Source organism: Odontesthes bonariensis, chromosome 23 (genome assembly GCF_027942865.1).
Source record: "Odontesthes bonariensis isolate fOdoBon6 chromosome 23, fOdoBon6.hap1, whole genome shotgun sequence".
Lineage (NCBI taxonomy): Eukaryota > Metazoa > Chordata > Actinopteri > Atheriniformes > Atherinopsidae > Odontesthes > Odontesthes bonariensis.
Window position 1 is genome coordinate 14,322,584 of NC_134528.1, and position 23,332 is coordinate 14,345,915.

Below are 23,332 nucleotides of genomic sequence, written 5' to 3' on the forward strand. Positions count from 1 at the left end.
GGTGAAGTGTGCACCACAAGAGGGCACACCGAACTCCTTTTCAGACAAACACCTTGAAGTCATTAACAACCAGACACAGGCTTGCCTCAATAATACCAGGCCTGCCTTTTGTTCCAGTTTTTATGGAATGATGACTAATGAAGTGTGCAAATATATGAAACAAACAAAGTTTGTCTTTGAGGGAGTTTGTGGGAACAGGCTCCATAATGATTTACACAGCAGTGGGATCTCTTTGAAGAACTTCATGAGAACAGGAAGTAGAACCATTACCATAGTTGGAAGTACTCGGTCACAGAAAAATGACACTGTCCTTCCCCCTCTGCTTTTCCTGTTTTGAATTCCACAAGACTTGCTCAAAGCTTTGAATTCTTTCTGTATGATAAGAATAATTATCCAGACAAGACAAGTCTGCGTTGTATTGAATATTAAGATGAAAGAATTATGTACAATAACAATACTGATGTACTGCGGAAGGATCCATAAGGGTTGCGGGTATTGAAAACACAAAATCTTCTTCATTTTTTTCAATAGTTTTTATCCTATAAGGTTGTGTCTGCAAAATGGACCAAAGTTGAGAAGACTTGTACTCAGCATGGCATGGCTGATGTCTTGTTACTTTGAACTACTATTTTCGTTCATGAACTAAAGGCCAATTTGCGATTGCAAATAAGAATGAACTGACAGCCTTTAGTGATTTAGTGCATTTGCATGGCAGTTTTTTTGTTTCATTGACCACACAAAGCACTTTTAACAACAAACCATTTACATACACATTAATGCAGCACATTTTAGTCTATGCAAAGGGAGCCTGTTCCTTGATCTTTCTCCAACAGTCGTAGATACCAATTAATGCAGCCTGGGATCGGACCACTGGCCTTCTGACTGGTGGACAACTGCTCCACTTCCTGAGCCACAGTCTCCCACCATGATGAAACTGTGTGTAGGTTAGATACTGATTGCTTGTAAGTTGATTTGAACTGGAATGGGGGACAAACACAGCAAAAAGCAAGGAAATCAAAGAGAAACGCAGAGTAAACACACAAATAATGGATATTTAATCCTTTAACACTCAATACCACAAAAAAGATTCAAGCAAAAGGACCAACAACATTAAACCAAACAAAAGCAGCCCATATTTCAAATTGTTCCACATATTTTTGAGATAACCCTAGAAAGTACAACCTCAATTAAAAAAAAAAAAGGTTTGGACAAAATGGCAACAAAAGCAGGAAAGCAATGATTTGCAAATCTCATAAACCATTATTTAATTCACAATAGAATATAAGAACACTTAAAATGTTGATAGTCAGACATTTTATTTTTATATCACATGAAAATATTAGCCCATCTTGAATTTGATAGCAGCAATATTGGCTTTGCCATTCTTTTCATTCTGTGTTTTTTTAAAATTCATACACCACCGTGCAGGAGCACTACCGTCTCACAGCAAATAAATTCCCAGTTTGAGTCTCAGATGGGGCCCTTTCTGTGTGGAGTTTGCATATTTACCCCCGTTATGCGTGGGTTATCTCTGGGTACTCTGGCTTCCTTTCACTCTCTAAAAACATGGTAGTTAGGATAGCCTCCAGCCCCCATCCATGACTCCAAATTGGATTGGGGATTAATTGTATGCATTGGTATAGAAAATAGATGGACGGCATCCCGACTCTTTCAGAATTAGGGTTGCAGGTTTTCTGCTGCATCTGCTCGGCATTGGTGATGTACCACTTTGTACACGGGGTACCAAAACCCCAGAAGAAAAACTCAAAAACAAGATAGAAAGAAATCACCAAGATGCAGGAAACACAAACGATCCAGAAACAACAGCAGTGATTTTCTTAAGGACCCAAACATGCTGAAAATATATACACATCCTCTCCCTGCAGAGAGCACAAGTAGTGTACAGAATGTTCCACTCTGGGCCACGCAGCAAGAAGCCCCTTAACATCTTTAAACCCCTGCATCAACATGTTTTTTTTCTATTCACATTATTTTACAAAACATTTAGTACTTTGTACCTTGGAAAACATGCAAACATAAAAATAAACATTCACCGAGTCCAGCAACACTCTACACTGATCTACACAAAGAATCAAATCCTGAAAGAAAGAATGTTGTACTTTTTTGTATCTTTGTTGTATTTTGTGGCCTAAACAGATTTTTCTGGCAGAGTGCAGCATCTGGTTTTCTTTTCTTTCGTATAACCCACCTAAAAGTTTGTAAAACTGAGGTTTACAATGTTCCACAAAGTGTTTTTCTTTGCCCGTCAGTAAACAGTTAAGCTTTTACTGGATCTGCTCCATCAATCAGCATGCTTTTAGTACAGGGGATATGTTGTGGTCAAACGTAAATTCTGTGCCTCCCCCACATGGTACCACTTAGACATACCAGGCCATATAGCCGTTTCCTTGCTGTGACCGCCACTGAGCGAAATGAGTCGATTTATAAACCACAACCCAGAGATTTGAGAGCCTTACAAACGCGATGACACAACCTCTGTTGTAAAAGTGTCGTAAGTGTGCCGCAAAAGAAAATTTGGTTTGTATTTGTTATCAATAAGCGCTGAATGGAACTGTGATTTTATGTGTGTTCCATAACACCACTATAGAGCAAGTTTATTCTATCTTGTTTCAATTTGTGGTCAACCAGAGCTGTTGAAAAGATTTCATCACTTAATGTGAATCTTTATTTTTTTAAATTACACTTAAGTGCTTTTATTTATTTGTTCATCTTGAAAAATAAAGGAAGAAAAATGACAGTCAATCCTAAATTAATAGTAGACGTGACCTCCCTTGGCTTTGAAAACAGAATTGGTTCTCTCAGTTTTGTGTTCTTCAGGTTATTTGGCAGGACTTTCATCATTTGAAAAGAGAAAAGAAGCCTGTACAGGCCATTAAAGCCGTTTTACATGATTTGAATAGACAGACTGGAGACAACTAGCCTGTGGCGAACGATTGTTCACTACAAAAGGCACAAGAGGGCACACCTTGGGGACACACCCAACCAGAAGCCATTTAAATATCAGTCAGATTTAAAGCGTTTCACTATTTAGGGAACACCGTAGTCACATGGTTCAAACTCTCCAATTTCATTCAAGCAGTCTCGTACAGTTTTAAACAGCCACCTCAATGATCCTGCTTCTTGTCACCTGCCGCAGAGCGGAGCGAATGCATATAGAAAGTTGCTCTACTGGCTCTTCTTGATTCCTGCGGTGACTTGCCAGAGTGGCTCACGCAACCGTTGGCTGAGTGCTCACAGGGAAAAGGTGTTTACGAGGGATAACATGGCAAAAAGAAGCTGACAGTGGAAGTCTGTGATTATGGTCTGAAAGAAGACACACAACTTTTTGGAGGTAAATAACATTTTTATTTCTTTTTGTGTGTTTCTTTCTCAACTTGTTGCTTTCTGTTTCTTCACAGCCTTCTGTTTCTCACCCACATATTTCCTATTCTCTCTTCCTTCCGCCCCCCTGTCCTCAGTATTGGGGGGTGTGGACATGAGTGCTTTTGATTGGCCTTCTGATAAACTGTATGCTGGGCTCTGTGGAGCAGAGAGAGGGTAGTGATTTCAGAGGCAGTCTGAAAGCAGAGACTCCTCCTGCACACCATGCTTAGAAACTGAGTAAAGTGATTCCCAAACAAGAGAGGAGGAGGCCTGACAACTCAGTTGTTGACTTGTCATTTTTAAATCCAGGATGGACAAAGATGCCAGGAAACCAAAGACCTATGTATCCACCTTCAGGTTGGCCCTCAGGCCTCACAATCGAACTGGCAGTGTGGGGAAGCAGAGAGAGAACGGACTGGAAACCACTGACAAGAAATTATCTGAAAACAAGAAACTGGGAGTCTCATCTGCAACAGGTAAAGTCCTGAAAACGCTTGATAAGTTCATTCTCTTCGTTTTACTAATCCAAAAGCTGAATTCAGTTTAGTTTTGCAACATAGGACCCAGCTTCTGAGTTCTGTCATTTTGAACTGTGGATGATATAAAGGTAACTGAATAACTGTCCCAGTGCGTGCAAGGTTGAAGGGGAAGACTCAAACGCAAGATCAAAAGTAGAGACAGGAGGATGATCACCGAACAAAGCTATATCTTACCTTCAAAACTCCTTAACAGAAGAAGCTGCTGCCACAGATGTAAAGAAATATGAGATAAAAAAAACAAACAAGCAAGGGTTTTGGCAGTGAACAAAGCTCAACATAGAATAGGGCTGGACACACAATTGACAATGACAAACTGGCCTAAACAATAGCCGCTTTCGGACTGTAGGAACCTTTGGCAGTTCTAATAACCTTTTAATCCTTCTCCGAGGTCGGGTCTTTTCATGGTTCTTATAGAACGAATCTGACGGAGGTGTGTGGTGGTCTGTAGCTACGCCCCATGTCATGCTATCATGGCTGAAATGTTTCCTCATAGACACAGACAACCTGCACGTGTTTAATAAGTTAAACTTACACTGGTCTCATTTGTCTGCAGTGCTCTGCTCTCCTTTCTTCCTTCATGAAATGAAAAAGTATCTCCTGACTCTCTCTGTGAGCTCTTCCAGCCTCGATATTAGACGCCTGATGTGATTGTCCATGATTAATATCACCATCATGCAGACCATAAACACGGTGGTGTTTTTTCTACTCTCCTTACTTTTACCGTTTTATTTTGTGTTTGAATGTAGCGCTAAACGGCTAACGGCTAACACGTCACTGAAGCAGACGGCTGCGCGCGGCGCATCAGTCCCCTCAGGTCCCGACTCATGTGCGAATGCAGACTGAAACAGTTCCGCTGGGGAAGGATAGTTATCAGAACGAAATTCGAGGAGGGTAGTTCTGATAACTACTTTCTTAGAACGGTCTGTCCGAAAGCGGCTAAGGGCCATTCAGACCAGGGCGGCAAAGCGTGGCGGAACGGAAGCGATTTTCACCGGCGGAGGTGAAAATACATGGAAACAGATCTGTCCTTGCACACCGACGCGGCGGTAGTCGGGCGGTAGCGGCGCGGAGACGCCTCCGTCCCGCGCTGCTTTTGGAAAATAGAACTCGAGCGGAATTTGGACGCCGGCGGTGTCCCGTTGAAATGAATGGGGAATGCAGACAGGGCTGGAGCAGAACTACCGCGACTGTCCGGTGTGAAAAGCCAAGTTGAACACACCGCCTGATAACCGGCGTCGTCGTTTCGCTGCCGCCACGCCACGCTCTGGTCTGAAATCGGCCTAAAGAGAACCAGAACCAAGGAGCCTACATGCTTAACAGGGATAATCATCCATCACAGATGCAATGAATCAACTCACACAGGGAAAAAAAATGGGAAACTAACTGAGGTTACGTAATCACTACAAAGTGAAACGGGATATAAAACTAACCAAGATACAGAGGGCCCGCAGATGTCAAAAATGAACATAAATTAAGTTTACTGGAATACTGAGAATACAAGCAAAGCAAGAGGAACCGAAGATCTTAACGAAACGTTCCTACCAAACCTGTAGTCCTTAACTGAAAGCAGGGATGTTCAAATAACTTCATCCCTATGTCTCACCAATTGTTAAAAGAAGACCAGAGGTCATGCTAAACTAATCATATTTATCATCGTCCCGGAGAGGTTGAGTCTCTTAGAAGTAGAGATGGGAAATCGCTCAACATTGTGTGGGCAAATTGTTTCGACTGTTTAAAAATAATGTTTCTTGATTTATGATTGCAAAGACTTTGGCACAATCACATAAAAAAAACAACAACAAAAAAAAACATGTAAGTTGTTCCACAGAAAAATACATAGCTAATTCACAGAAAAGGCTAAAAAAACAGTTGCTACATTTTCCTTCCTCAGTTCGCTGGTGTGATGCAGCTGATGACATTTCCACCCCTGTCACCACTTCACAACCTGCACAACCCTTTCCCCACTTTCACTTTTCTATTTCCGTAAATACAAATCTTCTACATTGCTCTCATCTGCCAATGGTAATAGCTAGGAGTTTCAAGTACATTACGAGTAGAAAACAAGACAACACAGTTTAGTATTCATTAGGCACAGCTCCTATCAAGCAAAAAGACACTACCTGTCACAAAACGACTGCTTACTGAAATATTTACATCTCACAAGTCTTAAGCCTGGACTAAATTTTGGATGTGTGGATAAATGTTCCTATTTCACAAATTATGGTGATACTGGGATAATCTGCATTAGAAAAAAATAATATGTGTAGAAGGGCTGGTCCAGGTGCCAAAAAGACCTCCCTGCAGTCCAAATTTGTCCCCCACTGAACACTTTTGGTGCATTATGGTGGTGCAGAGTGTTGTGAAAATAAGGAGTGACGAACCACAGAGACAAACAGTATGGCCCTGTTCGAAATATACATTTTTTTTTATGTTTCTAGTATCAAACTAGAAAAGAGCATGGAAAAAAAAAACATGGAAAAAAAGAGCATGTACAGAACAAAAAAACAATAAACAGTCAGTTTTAACATTTCCTATTTGATCTTGTTAAAATGTTCCAAAAATAGTTTATTGTTTAAATGATGAGCAAATTGTGCTTAGCCAGATTTCCCTGGAAACAGGATTGTCAAAGTAATGTAATCTGAGGAATGAGAAAAAGTTCTGAAAAATTTATCCACATCCCGCTGCGGCTCCTGTTTGTGCTTCAGGCTGTAACTCAAAACCTTCACATGAGGGCAAAGCATTAAAACCAAAAAAGGAGAGAAAAGGACCATCTGGGACACTGTTGTCAGGTAGATTGAATTTGTGCAATGATGTCAAAAAACGCTCATGAAGGAGCAAACGAGATCATCATAAGTTGATTTTGTAGTTGTGGAAACTGTAACTGAAATAGTCTGTGTTCTCCTGCGATATGAGTGCAATGACATTAAATACAACTTGCCTGCCTCCTTTGTTCCCAAAATGAACACTCAGACAGGCTGATTGAATGCATTCGTCCATCCAGCCGCTGGACATTCCAACACCAAAATACACATGTGCAAGCAACATCTGGTGGGAAAATATTGTAAACATCACGCCAAATTCCACATCACTTACAAATGTAACATTCTTGTACCACAGATAACAGATATATGTTTACATCTGGAACAGTTTCAGTTTTCCATTCTCTTGTTATTTTACGTATTTAACAGTTGCACTACTTCATGACTGGGCTGCTGTCTTACAATACATTTGTTTAACAAAACATGTGCATCCGGATCTAATGATAAAGAACTTTTAAGAATTTGCTTCTTCCTGATTGGTCAGCGAGGGGAAAAAGGGTGAATTCTGAACTTGAGACTTGTTGTCCTCTACCCCTCTTTTCTGTTAAGATGTCACACAGGTAAAAGCTGAGAGTCTGGAGACGCCTCGCTTCACAGAACCACTCAGGGACTGCACAGTCTGTGATGGAGGTGAAGCTACATTACGAGGAGTTATCTCAGGAAGTCAACCTCTGAGTGTTTCCTGGCAACATGATGGTAACACATTACTGCTCCTTTCGAAACACCATTAGGAGATAGACAATGCCAGCCAAAGCTCTTGTGTAGAATTTCATTTTCAATTTAATTGTTTTCCCCAATTCTTTGTGGTATTCAGGCAAAACGGTGCATTCGAGTAATACTTCCTTCAAAGATGGTGTCGCCTGTCTGACCGTGGCCCAGTGCTCATCTGGAAACACTGGGGTGTACACCTGCATAGCTGAGAATTCAGCAGGAAAGAGGTCGAGCAGTGCAACGCTACAAATAACAGGTAAAGTTAGAAATTCACTGCAAACATACATGCAGCATGAGCAAGCATAATCAGCAGAAGCATGGTGAATAGATTTGTGTACACTAAACCCTGTCCAACTCTGTGTACAATGGAGCAGCAACACAGGAAATCTCCAGAGCAAATAATCATGAGCGGCACAGCGAGGTCACATTCAAGACCGAAAACTCTGTACCGTCCTCCGGCTCTAAGGAAGGAAGCCAACGGAGGGGAGAAAAGGATGAAGGTAGATTACAGAGTTTTGTTTAGACTTTTAAAAGCCTATGTACTTTTATACATGCATACAATTCTCTTGTTTCTGCTATTTTTCTTGATATGAATATAAAACTCAACATAAATCATTTTAATCAGCTATGTATATCATAGTAGCAGGGAAGTATCCAGCAGCTAATTGGCAAGTTTAAATATACAGTTCAGTGGCTGTAAATTGACTGCTGTGTTTGCATGTGCAACCAAACTTGACTGCTCCCGTGCGATTGGTTAGTCGCTGTTTAAATAACCCTATTGTGTAAGTCCACCTACTTCTTCATTGTCCACAGTTATCAGAGACAGCAGCCTTCAAACAAAAGTCTCCACTAGCAAGGGTGAGTGGCCGATACCACGTAGTTCAAATTTATTGCATTTACACCAAGTATTCAAATTTCTGGAAATGCAGAAACAAACCAACTTTTCCACTTTTCTTCAGGGTCTCCTGTGGAGTTTCTGGGCCCGCCGGAGAAGGTAGAGGTTCGTGTGGGTGAGCAGGTGCAGCTACACTGTGAGTTCAGGAGCAGCTCTGAGCCTGTGGCTTGCTGCTGGATTTACAACAAAGCCAAGGTAAAAGTGCGAGGCTCACTCGATTACCCATTTTTGTGCACTTGAACTTTGAAGTTCTTTTCTCACTTTGTGGACACTTCTGTCTTCCTTCCTCTCCAGGTGGTGGCAGAGGGCCCTCGCACATCAGTCAAGAGCACGAGGACGCAAAGCAGCGTGGACATCTCTCAGGCCGCCCCAGATGACACGGGCTCGTATACCGTCATCGTACGAAACCGAGCCGGCTCTGCTCAGCACACAGTATCCCTCAGTGTCATAGGTGAGTTCAAGATTTCATGTTTAGGATTTTTAATTTGTTCTTCCTTAAATTCATGAATGACCTATCAATACGGAAAGGGTGCAGATAAATCTACAAACGAACCAAATAAAAACCCTGTTGAGCAGGAAAAGATGGGAAGAAATGACACAAACTGTTGCTGTAACAAACTCCTCGATATCATTCAGTTCAGGGAATGGCTCCAATTGTCAGTCAGTGGGGTTACATGGCACTATCTCCAGGTATCTGGATAAAAGCACTTGCATTTCTCCTCAGACCAGCCCTCTCCACCGGCATCCCAACCTGTTGTTTCCCGGCTCTCCACTCATTCCCTGGTTCTGTCCTGGACTGGCCCCAGCTACGACGGTGGCACTGCCGTGGTGGGCTACATTGTGGAGGTCCGTCAAGAAGGTCCGGATAAGCCTGGAAGCTGGACTGAAATAAGCCGGAGTAAGAACACGTCACACCATATCCACTCAGGTTTGGAGCCACTGGGACTGTACCGCTTCCGCGTCAGAGCTTACAACTCAGCAGGGATCGGCGAGCCAAGCCAGGAGTCTGAGAGTGTCAAGATGGCAACTGCCAGTGAGTGACGTGCTTCTAGTGTTTGTGGACTCCGTTTAGAGTCACTAACCTAATGTCATCTGCACATTTGTGATTAAAGCGGAAAAGACAGAAGAGCCTGAGTCTTACGTCAAAGTGGACGTTGACACCACACACAAGATCAAGGACCATTATGATGTCCATGAGAAGCTGGGATAGTAAGTTTTCCTTTCTTATAGATCCTTTCAACAAAGACTAAATCAAACTGTAATTTAAAACTAACCAATTGTGAGCTCACAGAACTGAGAAATTGCAATGCTTCTTACACTCTGAATATTCCAGTGGAAAGTTCGGCGAGGTGTACAGGCTGACCAACAAAGAGACGGGCCAGGTGTGCGCGGGCAAGTTCTACCGGGCTCGCACCTCTAAGGACAAATCAGTAGCTCGCCAAGAGATTCAACTAATGAACAAGCTTCACCACCCAAAACTTGTCCAGTGCCTGGCTGCCTATGATACTCGTTCAGAGATGGTCATGGTCATGGAGTAGTGAGTAATCCTGACTATATATTTAAATTTTTTTTAAGACCCAGGCACTGTCTGCAGATTCACATCGCCATTATGCCACCATGTGCAATCGTGCTGCTGTGGCAATGTTGTTGGTTAAATGTGTGGTTTAAACTGTCACAGAAGGTTTGTAGGTAAAACCAACAGTTGAAACAAAATCTCACGTGTAGCAACCTTGGAAAAGCTTAATTTGATGGACGTGTACTCTATTTTAACTGTCTTCTGTGGATTTAAGATGCCTGCAAGTTAAATAACAGTGCAGTCTGTTTTACAGCAATCTGCATCGACTAAAGCAATAAAACTGTGGCAACAATATTAACATTTTCAGCTAATCAAACCTATTTTAGTACGTGCCACTTAAGAGGAAGAGAACCCGTGGCATTGATCTGTGTGGTTGTTCATCTGCCTTAGTATTGCTGGTGGGGAGCTCTTTGAACGCATCGTGGATGACAACTTTGAGCACACAGAGCCCACCAGTGCTCGCTACATGCAGCAGCTCCTGGAGGGCATGCAGTACGTTCACAAGCAGAATATTGTCCACCTGGACCTCAAACCAGAGAACATTGTCTGCGTGGATACAACTGGTACACGGATCAAGATCATCGACTTTGGCTTGGCCAGTGAAGTGGGTGAGTCTGTTGGATTTACTTTGGAAATGGTCTCATCAATGAGTATTCTGATTTGACTAATTTAATTTGATATAGCGGATATCCTGTAAACTTGATCATTCTTGCACTTTCCCACAAGGTACAGCGACTAAATCGGGCTGTGTACAGGGATGAACTATTTTGATTATAGCTATATCAAAAACTTCATATCAAATGTTGTTTTTCATTTGAGGGTTTACCATCTCAGACTTTTAAAAGCTCTTGTTTTTTTTTTTTTTTTTTTCCCCTCTTCAGAGGAGGGTAAACCTCTAATGGTGATGCACGGCACACCAGAGTTTGTGGCCCCTGAGGTCATCAACTATGAACCTGTGGGCCTGGAAACTGACATGTGGAGCATCGGAGTCATCTGCTTCATCTTGTGAGTGCAATTGTGGTGATGGTGGCTTTAATCTAAAGCCAAAATTAGATGTACTAAAAGACAAAAAAAAATGGACTGCAGAAGACTTGTGACATGTAAGCTCTTAATAAAATGTCCTTTTAGACCTGCCAAAGATGTATATATTTCTTTTTAAATTGTCCTTGAAAATAAGATGCATTAGATTTACAGAAGTGAAACTTAATGTTCCCATTCTGTATCCATATAGCTCCACGAATGCAGATTTAGCGCCATCTGCTGGTGCTCACTTGGTATAGCACCCCCCTCAAACTATTCTAGCTGAGCATCAGCAGGAATAATTAGAATCAACTTACCTCTTGCCTTAAGATATTTATATAAAAAAAACTGACTTGACGAAGAGGGACATGCTGTTTGTGCAAAACATTTCACTGCTATGCAAAGATGTTCAAGCTTGTGTTATGGTTTCTGTTCTAGGCTGAGTGGAGAGTCCCCCTTCCAGGGAAACAATGATGCTGAGACTTTAGCTTCTGTGACAGCTGCCTGCTACGAGTTTGACCTGGAGACTTTTGCAGACATCTCTGACGAAGCGAAAGACTTTATCAGTTCCTTGCTGAAGAAAGACCGGAGGTTGGCCTGCCTTTGGTTGCACAGATTCTGAGCAGCATTTCTCCTCCCACCTTCTGAGCAGCATTTGATGGGCTTTTTTTTTTTTTTTTTTTTTTTTTTTTTCTTTCTCCCCCCCCATATCTGTCTCTTCTTCACTCCAGAGGCAGGTTGTCGTGTACTGAGGCCCTCGCCCACTCCTGGATGGCCTCTTTTACCCCTCTGAATCGCAGAGCCACAAAGTCCCTCAACAAAGACAGGATGAAGCGCTTTCTAGCCAAGCGCAAGTGGAAGGTAGCTTATCAGAAAAATTTTGGACAGTGTTGTTATCCCAGCATAGGATAGATGACACATCTTTCTAAATGAGTGCTTCCCTATAATAAATTTGAAATGAATTCTGTTCTCTAAGAATAGACCTTAAGCTAGTTCACGAGTGTTGGTCATCCTCTACAGTTTTTTTTTTTTTTTTTTTCCCCTTTCAACCTCCAGAAAACCGGCCAAGCTGTTTTGGCCCTAAATCGAATGGCTAACCTCTCCAACAGGCCAGACTCTCCTGGCAGCTCCTCAGAGGGTAACACAGACATAATGCCCCCCTTCAGCCCTAAATCTGCATACATGTGGCAAATGACTCACAGTTTGAGATTGTTACTCTAAGTTTGGTCTTTTGTGAGCTGTTTTTCTTCATGATAACCCCCCCACTCTCATCTAGAGCCAGGCTGGAGCCAAGAGGCAGAGGCAGCCATCCAGTCGCTGGACAAGCAGCTGCAGATTGAGCCTCGCTTCCAACAGACCCTGAAGGACACCACCCTTCCAAAGGGAGCCACTGCCCAGCTAATGTGCCTCGTCAATGGTACTGTCAGCTTTGCCGATCCAATGCACATTTGAGAGCGCAGAAGCATTGACTGAAATACTGTACTTTGCTTTTAGTGTATAGATGGATATATATAAATATATATATATATATTTTTTTTTTTTTAAAATCAACTCTCCTGGCTCTTGTATTTATAAAAAAACAAACAAAAAACTTACTTAATCCCAGTATTGCACACATTTAACAAAATAACTTAATTTTGGTAATAATTAAGGCATTAAATCTTCAAATATTTGAATCTTATAGTATGTTGTGCAATAATGTTTTCTTTTTTGTGTGTGTAAATTCTAGGCTATCCAGAGCCGGACGTGAAGTGGCTACAGAATGAGGAGCCGGTGTCTGAATCATCCAGAGTGGCCATTGAGCAGGATGAAGATGGGCTCTGCTCTCTGGTTCTGGATGATTTGAGGCCTTCTGACTCTGGGGTTTATGAGTGCAGAGCCAAGAACAAGTTGGGAGAAGCAATGTGTTCTGCCAAGCTGAAAGTGGAGCTGTAAGGCGGTGTGTGAGGATTTCCTTTTATGTCCGCACATGGATGTGTACACATGAGTGCGAACCAAAAAAAGGGTGTGTTGTCATCAAGGAGTTAAGGCTACAGACCCTAAAACCTTAAATTCAAATCACGAGTCACTGGTGCACTCTGTATCCCTAATGTGTGGCTGGCCTGTTCATCTACTCCTACACAAGGCTTTGTATTAACACGAGGTGATAATATACACTAAGAGAGAGCTCCTCTAACATTTTGCACATTAAGATATTGTTCACATGTGAAATAAATTAAATTTTTCTTAAAAGGCAGTAAAGAAAGCACTTTGTCTGAGGGATAAATGTTAAGTATGCGTAAAATACTTACAATTTCTCAAATCCACGGGGAGTACTGTTACGTTTCAATTACACATGAATTCAAAGCAAAGCCTTCCAATTAATGAAGATCACCTGTTTGTTGGAAAACATTTAATGTCTTGTATTGATTTTTATAAAGCGGTCACATGCAAGTAAACGGTTGAACAGATGGACACATGCTTTCTTGTTTAGAATATGGCTGAAACAGTATTTTCTCATGTAAACGGTCTGTGGTTTGACACCATTTCAGTTGAAATGTGTGCACAATGAGGGTTTCAGGTTCTTTTTAGACAGACTAGTATTGGAGTATTCCGTACTTGAGTAGTGTCGCATGACAACTGGTTCTTGGAAAAATATTCTGTAGTGTGCAGTTGTTGGAATAAAAATATTTAACATCTTCTCATGCAGATAGATTCAGGGGTCATAAGGAATCTCCAACATTAGACACATTCACTGGCTTGCAAGGCTTCCCATAATACAGCCATCTGACCAAACTTGATTTATATTAAAGTTACACCCATTTTCTACTACTCTGCAGTCATGTTGCATTCTTTTTAATAATGCCCTGAATCAAGTTTCACGACGTCAGTCTTTTACAACAAAACTTTTTTTTCCTAAGATCAGTTCCCACAACACATTTCTTACTATAAAATACATTAATTGGTCATTTACAGTATTTTCCCACAATTAAAACCTTCTCTAAAACAAAAATATAATCACTTACTTCAGTGTTAACTGACAATTCCACTACCTTTACTTAAACTTACTATCGTTTTCCCCCAAAACTCGATTTGAAGTCATTCGAAGGTAACAGGACTCGGAGTGAAACACGACCACTTGACTAACATTCTTGAACTTGCTAATCAGAGTTGAAATGATCTTAAAGGTTTAATAAGTTACTTCGGTAAAGACGACACTTTATTAATACCAAACGGATATCCCAGATTGAAATATCTCAAGTCATTTTCTTAGGGATTGTTTTAAAAGTTAACCTTTGAAATTTTTTATCTTTTTATGAAACTTCTTTGAAATAAAACTATACGTTTAAAACCTGTGGAAAGTCTATCAGGCACTGAGTCGTGGTCAAAGAAGTGAGGAAGTTTGCTGCAATGGTACGATGGCCATCCTCATTCTTTTGTAAGGCAGCCTATCCTTATGTGGGTCAGTCCTTTGTGCAAACATGTCCCTGAGCTGGACACATGTTTATTCTGTTTGTACAAGTCGGATGTCATGACGCCGGGAGCCAGTCATCCTCTTACTGTCCCTCTGACTTCTGCTCGATCCTCTTCTGAAGATGATCCCAAGCTTTCAGTACCTTTACAAAGCAAAACAGTAGAAAATCACCACAAAACATACGACTTCCTTCTTTCCATGCAATGCGTATCAGTGGTGCGTTTGTTGATGGGATACTGAGTGTCTGACCTGTTTCTGAGTGACCTCTGGCTCCCACAGAGTGCTGAGCACAACGTTGGCGTGCTCGACCTGCTTGCTGTTTGACCACTGACTCTTCAGCCTGCGCAGGGCATCTTCTGTGGTCACACCATCTCGCTCCGTTATCCGCAACACGGCCTGGGAGGGGAAAGCCAAAAAGGTTTCAGAAACTGGTCTAAGTTCCCACTTGTTCATGGACTGTTGTCAAAAGAAGGGAAGCTAAAAAAAAGTGTCAAACATGGCAAACAGATGTGTTTGACAGCAAATTCAAGGTGAGCAATAAATTATTATTATTTTTTTTTAAACTGCTTTCTGTTGTAATTTTGATCTCACACGACATGCAAGCTTTTTTGGAATGTGGTAAATGCAGCGATCTGTATACGCGTTTGCTTTTTGAAATTATTCATCACATCTACTTCAAACGTCTTACAGAGGATGCAAGTGTTGAGTGTGAAGTCGTGAATGTCTGGTTCACACAATGAGGCAAAGTATGCCGATTAGTTGTGTATGCAAAAAACATCTGAAAACTGAGGATAACCTGCATGTGAGGGTTGTAGAGGATGGCTTTCACCACATGATGCGGTTCCACATGGTTATGTTAAGGCAAGCAACGAATACAAGGAGAGTTTTTTTTTTTTTTTAATTATTCAGTGTCTGTTTTAGCAGAGGCTCTCTTTCTCTGGCAAACAATGTACATACAGTGCACGCACACACTTACTTCACCTCAAAGCAGTCCAAGAAATGAAGAAGAAAGCATAAACCTTAAAGCCTTTAGGGAACACCTGTGAATTCTAACATTTTCCTATATTCTGCATGCGAGGCGTTCAGGGAAATTCTTTCAAGTCTCACAAAAACAACAACAACAACAACAACAAAAAAACATGGGATTCACTCTACCCACATAAGCTCTGCTCCAGTACATTCCAAATTATTCCAAATTTGGAAATGTGCGACAGTCATCCAATACATTTTCCTCATTCTTTCATGTTAATTGCACTGTTTTATTGGGGACCAGCGGTCAAAACCATATTACCTCCTCTTCAGGGATGATGGTGACCCAGACCTCATGCACCAAGTCTTTCCAACCGGCCTCCAGAAGAACAGCTGCATCCACCACACAAACCCGTTTCCCTGCCAACAGTCATATAACCTTTTAGGGACAAATAGGACAGAAGGGATAAAAGGCAGCTTGAACATACAACGAGCAAAATAAGACCCAAGCTGGAATCCACCTCCTTTAACTGTATAACCATTCTTCTCAACTTCTCTGCTCATTTGCCATTTTAAAGGTTTCACTCACTCTACCGCAACAAGCTCTGCAAACTTCCCTCAGATCCAACAAGAGATGTACCCTGTGGGGCTAAAAACCTCCTCGATTTAGATTTAAACAGATAAGGATTGCGGGCTCTGCGCTGCAAAATTAATTCCAGCCCCTAATTCCCCGAAAGCTGACTGTGTGAAAAAAAGACCGTTGTGCAAGTTGCCAAACATTGTGGAAAACACTGCACATACTCTACAGAACAGTGATAAAACAACAGTGTCATCAGTCAGTGGCCTTTTCAGGTACAGGACATTCCTGCCTATAACTTTTTTTTTTTTTTTACAAGGACTAGTTGTTTACATTGTTATTCATACTCAATAAAGTTTCTCACTGTGGATCGTTAACAGAAAAGATCACTCCCCCCAAAACACTTATGATTCTCCATTTCCTTTAGTGTGTCAGCTTGCTCTTTTTTTCTTTTGTTCCTCTTTTTGAGCATTTAAAAAGGCCTACAAAGTTAAAAACCCACTGCCCTCATCAAAGGGAGTCAATGTCTTTCAAAGGAGGCTCTGCTCCTGAACTGCCAGACATACCATGTTTGTGGTTCAGGCTTTTCTTTCATTCCCAAACAACACCATCATATGACATATTTGCATAACTCCCACTGTGTGATTAATCTGTCACAAACAAATAATGAGCAGCAAAGCTGCCCTCCACCTGAATGAGACTAAAACAGAGCACTTCAGACAGGAAGGGACAAAATGCCTTGTGGGGGAAAAAATATATAATGTTAAAGCCTGCAAACCTATTTTAGTAGGCAAATAAAGCAACATTAAGGAACCTGTTAATGAGAACTATTGACTCTAATATAAGAAGTGAAGCTATAGTTGGAGCTAAAAGAAGAGTTAGAATGAAAGAAAAATCCAAAGTTTAAAAAGTCAAATAAATACTAAAAAAATGTACATCCTTAATGCCATAACGTGCACACAGACAGAGGACAGTCCTGGGATTAACAAGTGTAAAGTCATCCAATACCTTCGCCTTTGGCTCGGTTGATTCTGTCCTTCACTAGAAGTGCGATCTCCGGCCATACAATGCCTGTCAGGGCTTTTAATCGCTCCTGCAAGAAAAATATCCTCTGTGCTCAGCTGCAAACATAAAATCTGAAATGTCAACAGCAACACAGTGATGTGCTGAAACATCACGCGTACCGGTGGCATTACCTGGTTTCCAAAAACCTTCCTGCCTAATGCACGTCTGTCGATGGTTTTGTCTTCATTTAGGATTTCTAAAGGAAACAGAATAAAACTCATCACTGCACACGTAAGCAGGATGTTTGAAGTATGACATTTAAACAGAAACCATGAAAACTGAAGCTACCGGGCAATCTATCTTTTTTTATCTCAAATCTTTGTCCTCATGCTTGTCTGGTTTAGATTAATTCCCTTTGTTGTGCATTCATTTTACTGCTCTAATGCCTCATTTAGATATCTTTCATCATGTTATACCTGATGAAAGTCAGGCACACAAAAACGATGTCAATAAACTCTTTTTTTTCAAGAGTTTTCTGGTTTCATCTGCCTCCGACGCACCTATTGCATGTTTAACAAAGAAAAAACTACGAGATACCACGAACAGACCGAGTTTAACGCTTCAAATTCATAACATTACAATATTTGGTGTGTTATCTCTACTACTATTCACGACCGACAAGTCAAACTTATTATTATCACTTACTTAAAACGGCTGAGGACCTGGCCTAATCCAACAGGTTTCCTCGGTGTTCAAAGTTTGCACTGAGCAGACGGAAAATTTTAAACTCTACAACTTTATTTCTCGTCTGTATCTGGTTTAGTAGGTGTAAGAAACGAGTGCATTCACCAATCTCGTCTGAAATCGCCAGAAAATACAGAATTTATTAATCACGGTAGTCATCATGACCTTCACCTTTTTCCAAGACGGTGTGCTAATCATGTCAGTCAGTAAAGTGTTTCGAAATCCATCGTGAGAATCATCTATTTCATCAAGACAAAACTGCCTCTTGGTAACACAAAATAATCCTTCCAACCGTAACATGAAGTGAAAGCTCAGCGTTTACTCACCTGACCCAAATTCTTCAACCACTCTGTGATAGCCTGCTGTGCCGAGCTGGTACACTTCATGACCCAGTTTGTCGCAGTCAATCCAAACTGCACCGAGAGCCTCCAGCTGTTTGGCGATGGAGCTCTTTCCACTGCCGCTGCTTCCTGTCAGGCCGATGACATACGGAAGGGGCGGGGGGTGCGATGTGTCCTAGCACACAGGAGACAGGGGAAACAAGGCTGCAGGACGTACAACAAACACAGCGGCGCTGAAACTTCAGGTGGAAAATAAAAAAGGAATAATCTGTACATTTGCCCTAACAAGGAAACAAACCATCCACCCTCACAGTGAAAATAGTCTGTCATGTTCAGCTATTTGGGTCTATCAGATTCTTATTACCCCAAATCTGTCTGACACCTTCCTCTCCAGCGAGCTTTAACCGAGTCTGTCATCTGACAGGACAATATAAATCATATTCAACTTTCACCCAAGGTGTCTGTACTGTGTATTCACAGGCCTACAGATACTCAGACACTGGTGGTCAGATCTTATTAGAGAATTTTCTAAGAAATAAAAAAAAGAAGCATTCTTTAGCCCCTTATAAGTAAAACCTATAACTGTTTTACCTATAAGGGGGTGAAACCTAAACACTCAGTTAGGTTTCATGTTCTCTTCCTGTGAATGATTAAAAACACCAAAGCGCTTTAGAGTAAAAATCTGAGAATTACTTTCTTGTATCCCTTGGCTTCACTGCTTCTCTCAGTTCCTTAAGTCAAGAAAATGCTATCAGAAAGTCCCGTACACCGCGTGCATACAATGCTTCACAATATATTCAAAAAAGGAAAATTGACAAGACCTTAATAGCAAAAGAAAAAGACTGTTTCATTCTAATTATCCTCTACAATGGTGGTTGAAAGTTTGTGAACCCCTTAGCCTTTTCTATAAATACGATCTAAACCAAATAGTGGACAAAGAGAATCCAGCTTAACAACTTAAACATATCATACTTTGTCATTTAAGGAATCTGAATGTTGACTGGTGGAACTTTAATGAGCTGGTTTTGTAACCTTTTACAGCTTCATAAGCATCAAATAACTTTTTAAAAGATGTATCTTTAGGGTCCTTTAGATGTTCTTTTGTTTGCACAACATGACCGAAACTAGCAAAGTCTTAATTAACAAGTCAGATAATTAAAGAGGTGCAATCTTTAAATAAAATGGGACCAATGGGTAATTACTTGCACCGAATCGTAATCCCAAGAACTAAAAACACCTGACATCAGGTGCACATGCGTTTAAGCCTCCCAGGTGTGTAAAACCTGTGTGAAACTCTTGGACTTACTTTTGGGAGAGTCAAGAGTGTACCCAGCAGGCGAGAGCGTAGACTGGAAGAGCTGATCTTCTCCTCTTCAATTTCAGTGTGGTGGGCATCCTTAAGCAACTGGATCTCATGAAGGACCAGAGCTGGCAGGCCCTGATTCAGGAAGCAGACAACATAGGAAGATAATAAATACGCTTTAGTGCGTATGCTTGTTTTAGGATTCTCTGTCACATTAAACCAGAGCATATGTAATTGAGCCTGTGATGTTGTGAGTAAAATCCCGTGTGACTGTCTACAGGTTATACAGCAATATCTGTATCAATTCATTTGAATTAGATCAAGCATGTGAACTTTATTTCCATAATGAAAACTTTGTTTAAAACAAAGATTACTCAAAACGATTGCAGCTCTTAGCTTTCTAAAAAAAAAAAAAAAAAAAGGATTTTTGTCCAGATAAAATACGCTGAAAGTTAATTTGATTGTATCAAAATGAATTTGTGCATTTACTTACTGTTTGAAAGGCACGACCAGATAATAACCAAATTTTACATCTCAACGCAATGCATTTCTGCTCATCTCTTCACTTACATTCTCAATGCGTTTCTTGTTTACAGCCTCGCCTCCTTTTCTCGTCTCCTCGCTTATCACAATGCACTTCAGCAGGGGGTCCACTATTGACACTCCAAAGGGGTCTTCAAGAGGCACAATCTCCACCTGCAGAGAAGGTTTGGTGTCTTGTAGAAACTCCTGTAGTCTCTGGACCCGCAGAGCGAACGGCTCTATCAGTTCCTTTAGCACTTTTTCTAAAGCCAGGGAGGAGAGGATGTCAGGGGGACTGGCTTCTGATTGTTGTTTTCAAACATCAGTTGTATATGATTTTAGCAGGACAAACTATACATGAATTCATTTTACCTAAAGGCTTAAAATTAACCACTTACTTTTAAGCATTGCTTCGTCGCACACACCAATGGTGAGCCTTCTATTGGCCAGCAGACACGAGATGTTAAGCAACGTCTTGTGGGCCCCATGAAGGCGGTCAAATGTCCCCCCTACGACCACATCACTGTAGGTCTCCAAAGGTTCTGACTTTTCTACTTGACTTTCCAGCGTGTACCCATTCTCATGCAGCTTCACCAGCTCTGGGTGAAGCAGCACTGAGGGCAGACCGGGCCTACAAACGTAGCAGTGACCAGTGTACTTCTCCAGACACTGCGCCACCTGATGAGACTGATGTGGTTCCTGCAGCGCAAAGTCTGTTAGCACCACCTCTGGGGAGTGAGACAGAGGTTGTGGCGTGGGGAAGGGGCAGTTCGGAGTCGTGGTCCCGCTGCAGGCAGCTGGAGGAGCGCGCACATTAGTCAGCAAAACACGAACATCTAAGTGCCCGCATACATCCGCTGCGTTGCTGTAAAGGCGAGTAATGAGTGTGGACAGGTCCACCACTGGTGGAAGGAAAACTGGTCGAGGCTGGCTCCCACCTCCCAGGTTCAAGCCAGGATGGAGGTGGACGTACAGTGTGCGGTCAACAAGCTGAGCTGCCGAGCTGAGCACTGGAGCGATGCGCAAGGGGAGGGTGTGGAGAGGAGACGTCAGCACAAGGATGCCCGTGCTGAACATGGACATGTTACCCGCTGGTGTCACGGGGACTCACAGTAGTCACAGTATTTGAAGAGTCACTCTAATGGGGGGAGTAACCACAGGAAGTGCTGCAAAGGGAAAGACATAGAGCGAAGCAGGCTGTGAAGAAAGACTGCATTATTTTGGGAAACATTAAAATGACTAAATTGGCCCCGCAATTTCTAAAGCTGCTGTGGTAATCTATTTACTGTCATGTTCTGAAACTCTGTTTGAAGTATAAAGATGACATTCTAATTAGGGCTGGGCAAAACCATTATTTTTGTAATCGATTAATCTAGTGTTTATTTTTTCGATTAATCTAATAATTCGATTTAGATTATTTCCCCATTATTCGACTAATAGAGCAATTTACAAATAATACCTTAATGAAAAAACACAAATTTCTTCATTCCTATACATTTTTGTTGCTCTTAATTACCAAATTCCAAAACAAAATTCAAGTACTGAATACAGTAGTGGAATCTGATGCTTAGAGGTAGCATTTAACAAAAAATAAAATACCATCTTTCAACAAATAAAACGGTTGTGCAAAAAACCACAATCTGAATCAAGGAAATGTTATCAACAAATAAAATATAAACAGCAGCAGTGGTGTCCTTTTTGAACCAACAAAATATAACATTTACTTTGCTTTCTGCAAAAAATGTACTCTTCATTCCCATGAAAATAACATACACTTTTGAGTATTCTTAAGGGAAAAGGCAGTGTGTGTGTTTAATTCAAGACATGATGTAGTCATGCATTGGAGTGGAGGAATGTCAGCATTTGAAAATGCTCAGCAGGCAGGCTGGCCCTTTTTTTGGTAACAATGTTTCCAGCAACTGAAAAAAGCCTTTCAGATGGCGTTGACGTGGCAGGTACAGCCAAATACGATTTGGCTAAAGCAGCCAGTGTGGGGAATCTTGTTGCAATATCCTGCATTATTGTTGTCACGTCACCCCAGCCCTAATTCTAATGACATAACATGTAAACACAAGCTTTAACGACGTTTAAGGATGACACTATTATACATTTTACATGCAAAACTAGATCAGCCAGGAGGCTTACATATAAGAAATAGACCTATTAATTTGTCAGATAGCTGTTTGGCATTTTTTTAGTTAAGCGGCATGGGCTCATAACATCACTAAGCCTGTAAATGGAAACGGCTCACTACTGTGACTCCACATAAAGTCCCATTAAAGCTAATTATGCAAAAAGACAACGTAGACATAAGCTTGTAAAATAAAAACTAGCTTTTGTCCAGCAATGCTGTGCCTTACCGATTACTGTGATTATTAAATTGTAATTTTATAAGAATCAATAACAGACAACACCAATATATATATATAAAACTAACTGGATTACATTGTAAACATACTTATAAATGATAAGGTTTAAAGTTTAATTCAAGGTTAAAGTATCAGTAAATTATAAACATTCTCTGTTCCCCCCCGTTATAATACCTGACATGGTGGACAGGAAGAACAGAATGATTAACAAACTATAGAGCAACATGACTGACATTTTAAAACTTTCTTCTTCTGCTTATGATGTCCCTGCTCATATGTTACATTGGTTACATTTCAACACGGTGACAGTAACAGATTAAACCCTGAGACATGTCAGAGTCCGCACACACACTCTCTTGACAAGAGTGGAACTGTCACTATCAGGTTCAAACGACCATGCTGTAAGCCAACAACTTCTGCCCTTATCATACCGCCCACAAGAAACATGATTGGAGAGAGATTAAAACCTTAGCATGTTATTGGTCGCTCTGTCAATCATCGACCAATCAAATAACAAAACACCTTGAACGTGAATAGCGTTTGTAACTAAGTATCTTGAGGTCTAAGTTGTTCGTTTAGCCAATATGACCTCTTGCTAGCTAGCTGCGAACTTAAGGACAGCAGCAGAAATGCTCACAAAGAAGTAAACTGTGAGACCTGAGGTGAACTTATAGGGAGTCAAAGCTAGCTAGCTAAATGTGGAGCTACAATGATAGCCTATTGCATGCAAAAAATAAGCTACAACAAAATGCCAATTTGAGTCCAAAGTGAAAAGAATGGCGACTTGACTGTTGGTAATGTCAAAGACTATATACAGTCCGTATTTTGGTCCAGACGACATGGTGCGGCCCATAAACACAGCAACAATAAATCCCTCTGAACTGACAATCTGGCAGTTATTTACACTTGCAGTTTAGCAGCAGCTTACCTCTGTTGAGCAGATCTACAGCAGGGAGGAAAAACGGATTAATCGTGCGGTACAGACGTATGTCAATTCACATATTTACTGTGCAGATCTTACACTTTTCAACAAGGAACTGTTTTCAACTTCTCCACCCCTTTCCAAACGGCTAGGGGCACCAACTAGTGGAAGCCACTCACTCT

At 41.2% G+C, this 23,332-nt stretch overlaps 2 protein-coding genes across 3 annotated transcripts; one reads left to right on the forward strand and one right to left on the reverse strand.

The window, feature by feature from the left end:
- The first annotated feature begins 3,185 nt into the window (after positions 1-3,185).
- LOC142373475 (myosin light chain kinase, smooth muscle-like) lies at positions 3,186-13,755 on the forward strand. Of its 2 annotated transcripts, XM_075456742.1 has the most exons (18): positions 3,186-3,352; positions 3,694-3,860; positions 7,292-7,438; positions 7,557-7,709; positions 7,828-7,953; positions 8,267-8,311; positions 8,413-8,543; positions 8,643-8,799; positions 9,073-9,381; positions 9,461-9,557; positions 9,682-9,885; positions 10,315-10,532; positions 10,806-10,929; positions 11,383-11,535; positions 11,676-11,805; positions 12,001-12,082; positions 12,221-12,361; positions 12,674-13,755. In XM_075456742.1, the coding sequence occupies exons 2-18, from the start codon at positions 3,695-3,697 to the stop codon at positions 12,877-12,879; spliced, it is 2,589 nt and encodes an 862-aa protein (XP_075312857.1). In that variant the 5' UTR covers positions 3,186-3,352; position 3,694; the 3' UTR covers positions 12,880-13,755. The 2 variants fall into 2 exon arrangements, with proteins under 2 accessions (XP_075312857.1, XP_075312858.1); XM_075456743.1 differs by lacking the exon at positions 3,186-3,352 and having other exon boundaries at positions 3,554-3,860.
- Positions 13,322-23,324, reverse strand: coasy (CoA synthase). Its single transcript, XM_075456744.1, has 10 exons — positions 23,157-23,324; positions 20,258-21,025; positions 19,908-20,122; positions 19,341-19,472; positions 18,020-18,209; positions 17,141-17,205; positions 16,953-17,037; positions 15,690-15,787; positions 14,648-14,794; positions 13,322-14,540 (listed from the first exon to the last, which is right to left on the reverse strand). The coding sequence occupies exons 2-10, from the start codon at positions 20,940-20,942 to the stop codon at positions 14,481-14,483; spliced, it is 1,677 nt and encodes a 558-aa protein (XP_075312859.1). The 5' UTR covers positions 20,943-21,025; positions 23,157-23,324; the 3' UTR covers positions 13,322-14,480.
- Between the last annotated feature and the right edge of the window lie 8 nt (positions 23,325-23,332).

Bases quoted from the DNA above. Each gene is read 5' to 3' on its own strand.
- LOC142373475 (XM_075456742.1), top strand. From the start codon at position 3,695: ATGGACAAAGATGCCAGGAAACCAAAGACCTATGTATCCACCTTCAGG. The intron at 8,312-8,412 runs GTGAGTGGCCGA...ACTTTTCTTCAG, and splicing joins AAAAGTCTCCACTAGCAAGG to GGTCTCCTGTGGAGTTTCTG. The intron at 10,533-10,805 runs GTGAGTCTGTTG...TCCCCTCTTCAG, and splicing joins TGGCTTGGCCAGTGAAGTGG to AGGAGGGTAAACCTCTAATG.
- coasy (XM_075456744.1), bottom strand. From the start codon at position 20,942: ATGTCCATGTTCAGCACGGGCATCCTTGTGCTGACGTCTCCTCTCCAC. The intron at 19,473-19,907 runs GTAAGTGAAGAG...TTCCTGAATCAG, and splicing joins ACAAGAAACGCATTGAGAAT to GGCCTGCCAGCTCTGGTCCT. The intron at 17,038-17,140 runs GTAATGCCACCG...TTTTTCTTGCAG, and splicing joins GGAAGGTTTTTGGAAACCAG to GAGCGATTAAAAGCCCTGAC.